Raw genomic sequence first — 11,318 nt, forward strand, 5'->3', positions numbered from 1 at the left:
GGATGGATGAAACATAACTTCTAAATCACACTTTCATGTTATAATGCATTTATTTACTGTTAAACTTTTAGGAAGACCAAGGACAAGTATTCTGGAAGAAATTTTACACGTTGGATTAGATCAATCTAGCTTTAAGGTTTGTTTATATTGTTTATTTTTGTTTGTTTACTTGTAAAACTTTTCCTGAATATTGGCTGCCGCTTTTGTCCAAACATATACTGTATTTTCCAGCTTATAATCACACATTTTTGCCTAATTTGCATACCCTGTGACTTATACGCCAAAGCGACTTATTATAGATGTTTTCCCCATATTTATAAACCAATGTTTGGCAGAGATATGATCGTTCTCATTCATTCTGACACTGAAAATATTGAGCACTACCATTTTCAGCCACTAGGTGGCATTAGAGTTGTATGTCATGCCACTGGGTCATGTAATAGGTAAAAGTGGCTATTAATGACACAATCCACTTGCCATAGACTGCCACCTTTGTCCAGCTTGCCTGGAGCAAATGTCAAATCAGCTTCATTTCGCTGCGCCGCCCCGTAGCTAATTTGACCATTGAAGTGCATTGATTAAGTAAAAGTTCAACTGAGACACACTTTTACTATAAAGTCGAGCAAACAAATAATTGTTTTTAGGTGTTTATCTTGTTAAATTTTGAAGAAATGCACAGTGAGTCGTCTGTGTGCTTCCGCAATCAGCTTTTGAAATGCAGCTGATTTGACCATCAAAGAGCATTTATTAAGGAAAAGTTATATTGAAAGTTTGCTATAATTTCTAGCAAACAAATAATTGTTTTTAAGTGTTCATCTTGTTAAATTATTGTTAAAGTCTTCCCATGCACACTCCCATGGCTGCCATCTGGCAGCTAATCGATTTTTGGCACAACACCGGCCCACATTTCCGGGTTGTCAGCGGTGATGCGTAAAACACGACGCATCAGTGGTGACACATAATAGATGTGACTTCTATAGCGAAGCGACTTATTTATTATTTTTTTCAAATTATTAGACATTTTAGGACTGGGGCAGCACGGTGGCGCAACTGGTAGAGCTGCTGCCTCTCAGTGAGCAGGTCCCTGGTTCGAATCCCGGTCTGGGTGCCTTTCTGGGTGGAGTTTGCATGTTCTCTCCGTGCATGCGTGAGTTTTCTCCGTGTACTCCGGTTTCCTCCCACAGACCAAAAACATGCATGTTAGACCGATTGGTAACTCTAAATTGTCCCTAGGTGTTAGTGATAGAGTGAATGGTTGTCTCGTTTGTCTCCATGTTTCTCTGTGATGGACTGGAGACCTGTCCAGGGTGTACGCCGCCCATCACACAGTGATTGCTGGACATGGACACCGGTGACCCCCGTGACCCATAATGGAAGAAGCGGGTAAAAGGTGATGGATGGATGGATGGATGGATGGATGGATGGATGGACAGACGGACAGACGGACGGACGTACGGACTGATTGATTTTTGGACTGATGCGACTTATAGGCCAGAAAATACGGTAAGTGATATTTGAGTCAAGCACACCACTCTCTTTATAATTTGTGTTTTTCTTTCGCTATCATGGCAAAATGGCAACTATGTCCCAAATAACTGAACTTTATGAAAATTAAGGTACTTGTAAAAAATACAGCGTGCCATTCTGATCAACTCACCTCAGTCCAGTTCTGTAGGAACTGTCTGGACTTTTGCCCGATAGTCGTGTCATGCAACTTTTTAATCATTTGGTTCAGTTTTGTTTGATCCACTTATTTTTCCAAGAAAAGTGCCTATACGTATGGTTTAAGGACCGTATTAAACACAAATCCAGACAGTTTCTGTCACTCTTTTGCACCGTGTGTTTGAGATTGTAAATCTCGTGACGGAGCTGAATGAGCCACAGGGGTTTGAATATCATGTTCTGTGGGCAATTATATGGCTTTAATAAAGTTTTCAATATTTAAAGTTATCGTTTCAAAGTCTCGGTCTAATTAACCTCCATTAACTCACACCTTGTGTAGTTCTAAGTTAATTACCTTTAGAATTTTTTTTTAAAGTGTTGAAGCACACGGTGCTCAGCAGCACTGGAATGTGTAATTCAAGCTGCCCAGAGATGGAGAAAAAGACAGCCAGCTCCATAAGATGGTCAAATATAAAAATGACATGGAACATATGAATCTTGGGTTTACATTATTGAAGACAAACAAGGAGGGACACCTCTGTGAGCTGAATGCAGAAAAGTAATCAGCTTTCACATAAAGCAGTATGAGAGTGGAGCGGCGTGGTGCGTGTGTTGAGCTTGTCTTAATATCGGAGGTGAACCTTTGGGCTAACTCAGCAGGGAACCACTTCTCTGATGTATTAAAGATCATGAAGTGGAAACCATTCAGCAAAATACCACTTCATACTCTAAAATAATGTAGAACGGTGTACAAAAGAAAACAGACAACACTGTCAGGCTGACAAACTTAAGCTTCTTTTCTGTTTAATCCTGGGTTTTTGTAATCTGTAGTCATTTGTATGAAAATAAAATGTGTCTGTCGTGTTCAGAACAAACATTTTTTTATTTATTTAACTTCATTTGAGGCCTTTTAGAAAAAAAAAATTGATCAACAAACTGCTTTTATAATTTTAGTGTTAAACAGAACTTGTTTATCATTATTTTGCTGCAGTGAGAACTGCTGTTTGTAGCTGCATCTTTATCAACTGAGCCTCGTCTTGGAAGTTTTTATGTGGGACTAATGCAAAAAATATTAGCATGGTGTATTTAATGCGACCAGTACAAAGCTATCCAGTCACTTATTTACTAAAAGATCAAACATTATTGAAAAAAAAGAATGAATTTTTAAATGGCCCACATCTTATAATCACTTGTTAAGTTTAATGTGAAGTTTTATAAGGAAAGATGTGTAAACTGTAAACATAACGGAACATTATAATCCTCAATATCAAATCCTTTATAACTATATTTTATTACAATGTTGGAATGGGCCGTTTAAAAACTGACTGTTATTAAAATCTGCATAGAAGTGCATGTAAATGTAATACCAAAGTCCACTACGTTAACCACAAAGTGTCATCTAATCTGAAAATCAAAGTTTGTTTGGTGATCAACAAGCAACAAACAAACACGTGTTAGCAATATTAATTGACAACAGAGTAAATAAAATCTATGTTTTGTTCTTTTCAAGTAAAACAATCTTTTTATTAACGTGTTTTGATGAAAAGTCATTGGAAAGAACAACACCCCCACCTAGTGGAAAATGAGAGAACTGCAGATCAACAATGAATAAAGTCAGAGGGAAGGAGGGGACTTTTGTGATTGCCTAGTTGTGAATTATGTTTTGGCTTCTTTTTTTTTGTTGAAAATAACAAAATAATTATTTTAGAAATTGCACATTTTCTCTAAGTTTGTGAGATAATCACCAATATCCAACACTGTGTACATCTCAGCTGAGCTGATGTTTTCAGGCGTTTTATCTATACCGCCTGTTTTGCTGAAATTTACACGTGTTCCTATAGTTTATTTAAAGTTTCTTGCTGTTTGTGTGGCGCACACTAAAAGTTTATCGCTTGCTGTGAGTTTCTTTCATCGGTGAATTAGCCATGCTGATTGTAAACTTACAGATTCTAAGTCTTAGTAAGTTGTTGTGGGTGAACAAGAGCAGAAAAGCCTATTCCAGTGCTTCGCTGACTTTGATGAAATGCATCTCTGTCAGACAGGAGTAATTAGACCATAACACTTTAAAGAGATAATATTTATCACTTTTAAGAGTTTATCAATTTGACTCCACCTTAAAATTGTGGTGGCTTAGATATGTGTAAGAAGAAAATTGTAATAGCTTTTTGTAATGTACTTGTGATGGTTGCTGATTTTACTTTAGCATGTGATCTGAACATGATGATATAATCACCATTTGTTCAAGCTTTATTTATACGGGTTAGTCTCACTATGTCACGAGGATTCATTTACGAGAAAGCTGTTTTAGACAACATATAAAGCACAGACAACAATAAACTACAGTAAGATGCAATTAAAATAATAGTAGTGTTAGAAAACAATAAATCAAGGTGCCATATAAAACCAGGTAAAATACTAAAAACAAGAACGTAAAACAAATGAAGCATACTTAATATGTTTATAAATAAGTATATATTTTGTATTTTTATAGTAGATCACTTGGACTTGGTCATTTTAAAAGAAGATCATGCTGAAAAAGTCTGGGCACCCCTGATTTAAAAAATAAAGGAGACCTTTACAATTAAAAAAAGTGTTTCATGTTACATTCCGTTACATTTGATGGCTCATCTCATGAAGGAAATTACAAAAAATTAATAATAAAGAATTAACAAACATGGCGTCGATGCAAACTGAAATTGAACTCGCAGATCCGAGCGTCTCGTTTAAATTTAGACACCGGTTTAATTAAATTTTTTTGAATGTTGGAGGAGAAAGGGGAATAATGTCCAAATATTACAGATTTAAGGAAATAACGTAGCACACATTACACACCATAAAGTAGCACACAATGAATAAGCATTATTGTTCATATTTAGCTTTATATGAATGTATTTTTCCAGGAGCAGAGATTTATCTTGTGAAGTGCAGTCGCCCTGTTGAACAGCAGGGGGCGCTGTGGCGCATTTTCTTCTTCCAGCGCGCGACGAAGAAGTGAGCTAACAGCCGGTAGCATTAAGCTAACAAGGTCCAGCTGAGGAGAGCAGGTTGTGGAAGGCGGTGGCTTCTTTTACTGTTGCCAAAGCATAAGGTAATAACAGGAAACACCTCAGTGTAAGTTTCAGTGTGTGGGTCTTGAACAAATTAACCAGCTGTAGCAGAAATAAAACAGTTTGAACCGCACACGCTCCCGAACGACAAGAAAAAGCTAAAGCTGAACTTTAATGCTGCGTTCAAGTGCTCGGTCAGTGTGAGCTCCTATCGCTTCCCTTTAACAATAAATAAATTAATAAAGAGGACTTCACCTGTGTTATGACAGCTTTATGTACCTAATATATCACAAGACATGAGCTGTACAGTTTGGAGTTCAATGTGTATCTGTTTTAAATGTTAAGTTGTTTCGTAAAAGGAAAAGTTGGATGTAACTGTGGCTAGCTGGTTGAATTTCAGGAGGTGGCGCGACCTAAGTTTATAAGAAAGAAATGTAATCTTTAAATTGAAATACGAGCGTTATGTGTAAGAAAAGTTGTGGTTATGGTGCTGTCAGTGTTTAGTGCTCTTTAGCTTTCATAGAAACTAAACTTATTGCAATGTCAGCTGGCATGACAGCAACAACAAGTCCTTTTGTAAACAACTGAACGAATATTGTCTGATCGAGCTATTTTATGAATGCAAGGGTGTGAGACTTATATCTGTCAATCATATTTTTAATCTGAATCCCACCTAATTATGTGATATGAATCACATATTCCATTCAACCTTTATTTATACAGGTTAGTCTCTCTGAGCCTCTGGGACTCATTTACAAGAGAGACCTGATTTTAATAAGGAATGACAACAGTAGATAGTTAAAAAAGATCATATAAATAAAAGAAAGTAGTATTAAAACAATGTAGTTACATGACGACATTTAAGTATTAACGCGCGTGTGTTAAACTTAAGGCCCTCAGGCCAGATCTGGCCTTCATTAACATTTTTTCTGGCCCGATAACATTTTTAAATGTTATAATAGGCCCACCAACCTGAGACAGACTTGGATCTTTATCACTTCTTACTTTGCTTTAATCCAAACAAAAAGGTGAAAGACAAAAACACCAGGACTTTATTTTGTAGCTGAAGACGTTTCGCTTCTCATCCGAGGAGCTTTCTCGGTTGAGAATTCAGTCAGAACTAAGAAAGAAACGTCTTCAGCTACAAAATAAAGTCCTGGTGTTTTTGTCTTTCACCTATTTTTGGATTTATCATGCCCTGGATGACTGAGAATCTTCACCAGCATACTTTTGCTTTTAAAACCTTTAAGGCAGACTTCTCTAACTTTAGTACTACACAGGAAGTTTTAATTTTTTCAACACGTTTGTATTTTGACATAGAAAGAGCAGCACTAAATATGACCCATCAAACTATTCTACACTTGTAGACAAGGTGCATCTGACTTGAATTGTTTTACATCAGAGCAACAGAGTCTGCTTAATTGTACTTTTCGTGTGTATTTTTTATATATTTTTAGCTGTGTTAATTAGTAGCATGTGATTATTTTTATTGTTTTTACTCGATTGTGATCAGTTTTATATCCAAGAAGAAATAAATGAAAAGGCTGTTAATATGAGGAACAAGAAAAAAATTAACTAATGGTGTGTTTATTTTTAAACTAGATGATTTTTCTTGACCCATTAATTTATATTTGTTCTAAATATATGTAGGAAAAGGTATATTATATTTGTACAGGATGTGTGTGCTGCCTTTAGCTTTGCATTATGTATCGACAGGTACTCGAGCTGCTTCTGTCTGCACACCGTTTGGATCTCTGTTGAAATGAAAGTCATGTCTTATGTATATTGTTTGTTCCATCAGAGTGAACTCAAACGCATTAGGTAATATTTAAAAGTGCGGGAAAATAAGTTTTAGCTACTTTGTATTGATACAGCTGAGAAATATATTTACAGGTTGGTGTGTCGTCATGTGGCGGGGGGAGCATGGTCCACAGGCTTTCCAGGCCCCTGTCGATGTTCACGCCAGCGCAGACGGCCAGGTGTACATGTTCCGGAGGAGACCCAACGAGTTAGCTCTGTCCTCGGACGACGAGGATCTCAGTGTTTTGGAGACGAGGCAGATGAATCAAGACAAACTGAGGAATGTCCAGCTGCTCGAGCGCAAGGTTTTAGATGGTGATAATCTCAACAAGCTTGCACTACAATATGGCTGTAAGGTAAAATATATATGTATATATATATATATATATGTAAAACTAAAGCTTTTCTTTGTAATTATCATGCAACAAATCCTGTTTCTGTCCACAGGTGGCTGATTTAAAGCAGATAAACAACCTCATACAGGATCAAGATCTTTTTGCACTCAAATATATCAAAATCCCAGTTCAGAAGCACAGTTTATTGAGAGAAACGTTCTCAGACCTGCATCACCCTCCAGAGGACGAGCCTTGTTCACCTCCGTCACCTGGGAGGCCTCACGACCGAGCTCGAGGTCAGCCACACCTGCAGGAGGTCACAGACTTTCTCATGGAGGTGGATAGTGAGATCGACAAACTGATTCTGACATCTGAACACGATGAGGCTTTCCTGAAGAACTCTGAGAAACCTCAAGGGTTTGGTTTCCGACAGCGGCGTCCAAAAGGGAACGGAGCCGACTGGGGGATCCAGTGGTGGAACGCTGTAGTTGCTATGCTCCTGATAGGTATTGTCTTGCCCATATTTTATATAATTTATTTCAAAACTAAAGATAACGGAGTAGTAGTTTCACCAACAGATGCTAATGAACCATCTTCATCAATCCCCTCAAATGCACCGAGGTCAGAGAGCTGAAGTTTGTTATGACCCGAGCGTTTTCAGAGTCCAGGTGGAAGCAGGTCACAGACGGGCAGAAACAGCTTTCAGGATTCATGTGTTCTTGGTAGTAAATGACAATCTTAGTGAAGCCTCGTCATATCTCAGTACTTTGACTCCGGACGAGTTGTCTTACCACCAGCTGGGAATTTTTATCCTCAATTTCAAATCGCACCTGCGAAGCTCGAGGCAGAAGCATTAATGCGTTTATCTAGTCTCAGTTTGACACCAGCAGCTCGTGGAAATACAATTTCAGTAAATGTTTCATTACTGGATTACATCAGGGGAATTGTTTGTCTTACTCATTTTAAAGATGTTATTTTTTTTTTGTGAACAAATAAAAGGGCGATGCTTTATTTGGTTACCTTAAATATACGAGGTTAAACTGTTGAACATATTTCTATTTGTGTGCTTGTTCTTTGTTTAGATGCTACCAGGCGTCTGTGCCAACAGTGTTTACTGTAACAAAGTTGTGCAATATGTTGTTTTTTTAAATATATATGTTGATCCATCTGTAAAATTAGATGATCCATTTCAAACTGTATTTACATCTAATTAATCTGAACTGTGTGCCATCTGAAGTGCCTGAAACCTTTTTTGGTCCAGTTTTAGTTTGCACAATCAGACATGAGTCCAGCGTCAACGGGGTGCTGACGGTTCATAGTTTTTAAACTCGGAAGTATTTTAAAGGTACTGAAGAAAATGATTTTGTTACCTTTTCTAGGACGTACGTTTGTAGAGAAACTTGACTCGTGTGAAAATTTTTCAGCATGTTCTATAATAAATGGAGCTGTAAGTGTTGTCTTTTGATACAAACACTTTGTTTATGCACGTTTTTCACAAACACTAAAATACACAGTACCACGGGATAAGACTGCACAGTACTGAAGACAAATCTGCATCTGATTGTTCTTGTTTCAGGACTAATGTGTTCTAACTCAGATATTTCCTGCAGTCGCAGTACCTCCCTGTACCAGAAGATGACAGCACTGAGCAGCTGCTGTGGAAGTTCTGACATCCTTTGGGTTTTGCAAATAAGTTTACTAAATGAGGTCAAATGTTGGGTAGTTTAACGAGTTAAAAGTTGATATTTGTTGTTTCCACAAGCTGAAGTCCACCATCAAGTTGGTGTTCAGGTAGGATAACATTTTATAAATATATGGTGTGGCTGTGTTGAACCAAGTCTGTATGAAAACACCTGAGTTACAAGTTGTATCAAGACCATTTACATTAAGATGTATATATTTTTACTTTTGTAAAAAGGTATTTGAATCTAAACCAGGAAATGTCCACCATGTTGGCTGAGGTGTTATGAACTTTTTACACAGCAGTGCTGCAACAAACAACCTGCCGCCTGGTCCATTCCACAGTTTCTACAATATCTTAGCAGTCCCACAGATAACAAGCAGCGTGAACTCAGCTTTTTTCTTTTATAAACCTACAAACGATGTTCTCAAAACTTTATCAAACCTAAAATTAAGTCCAGACTGTTCAGAAGTTTGGACAAATTTAGTATAAGACCTTCGTAATTCTACATTATGTGATTGGATGCAATCCACTTGGCAAAAAGTGACGTGTTCTGATGAACCTCTGCAGACATGCTCCCTCTTTTTTAAATGAGCAGAGTCTGTGGAGCAGCTCAACCAGCCTTCTTCAGTGTCGTGTGTCCCACCTCTGCTGTTGGTGCAGGGTGGACAAGAAACGATGCCTTCAGAAATAATCAGCCATGATTGACCAGGTAGGTGACTGGAGAAAAGAGCAGAGTGAGGAAGCACTTCTCAAAATACATCAGTGGTGTCAGGACTGTTGCTAAAAGAACTCAGATCCCTGATTTACAGATGAATACATGTGTTTTTGCAACATAATCAATTTTCATCCTTTATTTTGCTTCTTTTTTTTTTAACACAAGGACTGATGAGGCTACCAGACCGCTTTTCTGATCACAAGCCAGTTATCACTTTTAGATAAGTCTAAGACAGTTAAATGTTGAGGCGAAGTTAACTGATATCAGCAGAAGACGGCTCATGTGATTTAAAGTTACTGATTGTCAGCGTTTCCTCAAATTACTGAAGGAGCTTTATTAGTTTTATTATAGCAGAGATGAGTCTTTTGTAGAGTTGTATTCATAAAAGCTTCCATCCAAAAATAGAAGGGGCTTTTTTAAGCACTTTTCTCAGTTTCTCTGTGCAGATCATCCTTATGAGAGTTAAAAAGATAAATTTCTCAGAGTATCAAAAGGCCCGACTGAGTCCTGGTACTGACATGCTTCCTGGCTGATCTGATCACAAGCTAGCAGCTCAATCTGGTCTAAAGTTGTCGTGAATTTAAGCCTTGGAGCAGATTTATTATACTTTTAGTTGTTTAATCTTGTTTTCTACCCAAGCATCGAGATGGATCTACTACTGTGTTAAATGAGTTTTACTTTAGCTCTCAAAACAGATTTGAATGTTTAGTCTATATTCATGATTAAAGTTTGTCATTAGGACTTGTGCATGAGCAAAACGGCTGCAGAAAGGTAGATAAAATCTTTTCTTTCCAGAAATCCACAAAGAGCAAGAGCCCAAAATAACAAATGTGCTGGATTTCACCTTCAAAAGCGGTTTTATTCTGCATCGTCTGCATTTTTTAAACTTGAATCTTAGAAGGCTGCAAGTCACGTCTACAAGTTGATGCTTTAGGAAGATAAAATTCAACTTAAACCCGATAAATTACATCAAAGTTCACGATCTATAATCCAAGTAAAAATCCAACAATGGTCAGTCAGGTCATCTAGACTTTTTTTTTTTTTTTTTGCTGAGACATTTCATCCTTCATCCAAAGGACTTCTTCAATCTGATGAGCCACAAACAAACTGAGTCCCACAAGCAGCACACTCCCATAGTGGAAACAAAACAGTTTGCTGGTGCTAAGATGGCCTCTGGGGCCCCTCTTCCCCATCAACTCTTCTGAGGCAGCCATGCCAAAACGGTTTGCTTGGGGCTCCTTGGATTGAAGAAGTTCTTTGGATGAAGGACAAAACGTCTCCAAAAAAAAAAAAAAAACGTCCAGATGACCTGACTGAACATTGTTGGATTTTTATCTCCATTACTGAACATGGACTTTGGTGTTTTGAACCACTTTGGCTGCCTCAGAGGAGTCGACGTGGGCCTCAGGCCATCTTATCATCAGCATTTTTTTTTCTACTATGGGAGAGTGCTGCTTGTGGGACTCTTTTTTTTTTTTTGTGGCTCCTCAGATTGAAGAAGTCCTTTGGATGAAGGATGAAACGTCTCAGCAAAAAAGGAAAAAGAAAGACTGTCCAGTTGACCTGACTGAACATCATCTGAAAAACTATAGTTTTTTCTCAATTGTTTACACACTTTCTGAAAGCATGCCTCATACTACACACAAGTCAAAAAACACACAATGGGCAAAACGTCTCAATTCTCCTTCAAAATGAAACTTTACATTCAAAACAATATCTCTTCTCAAAATGGTATTTTGTTCTCAGATGACACAAAACATTATATGAATAAACATTTATAAGAACCAGTTAAACACTGATGTGCTCAATGTAAAACACTCGACTCCAGTCATCATAATGACTAAAGTCGGTTTTATTCAGTATTACTACTGGCAGTACATATATCAGTGTGTTTTGAAATATTGAACAAAATTGTTTTTATACTCAAAACACACAATACAGTAACAGTTTCTTTAGTCTCACAAAAAAATAAAAAAAAAACTGAACACAGTGAACTATATTGTACATCCCAATCAACACAAAGTTGCACATACAGTGGTCTACATACAAAACATCAGAAGCATTCATACAGTTAC

The 11,318-nt window shown here is 37.5% G+C and overlaps 1 protein-coding gene across 1 annotated transcript; it reads left to right on the forward strand.

The window, feature by feature from the left end:
* The first annotated feature begins 4,684 nt into the window (after nt 1–4,684).
* On the forward strand, nt 4,685–7,530 carry lysmd4 (LysM, putative peptidoglycan-binding, domain containing 4). The gene is made up of 3 exons (XM_037682880.1): nt 4,685–4,750; nt 6,603–6,865; nt 6,957–7,530. The coding sequence occupies exons 2-3, from the start codon at nt 6,617–6,619 to the stop codon at nt 7,476–7,478; spliced, it is 771 nt and encodes a 256-aa protein (XP_037538808.1). The 5' UTR covers nt 4,685–4,750; nt 6,603–6,616; the 3' UTR covers nt 7,479–7,530.
* Nucleotides 7,531–11,318: the final 3,788 nt, after the last annotated feature.

This window comes from Nematolebias whitei, chromosome 10, assembly GCF_014905685.2.
Source record: "Nematolebias whitei isolate Nwh7 chromosome 10, NemWhi1, whole genome shotgun sequence".
NCBI classification, from domain to species: Eukaryota; Metazoa; Chordata; class Actinopteri; order Cyprinodontiformes; family Rivulidae; genus Nematolebias; species Nematolebias whitei.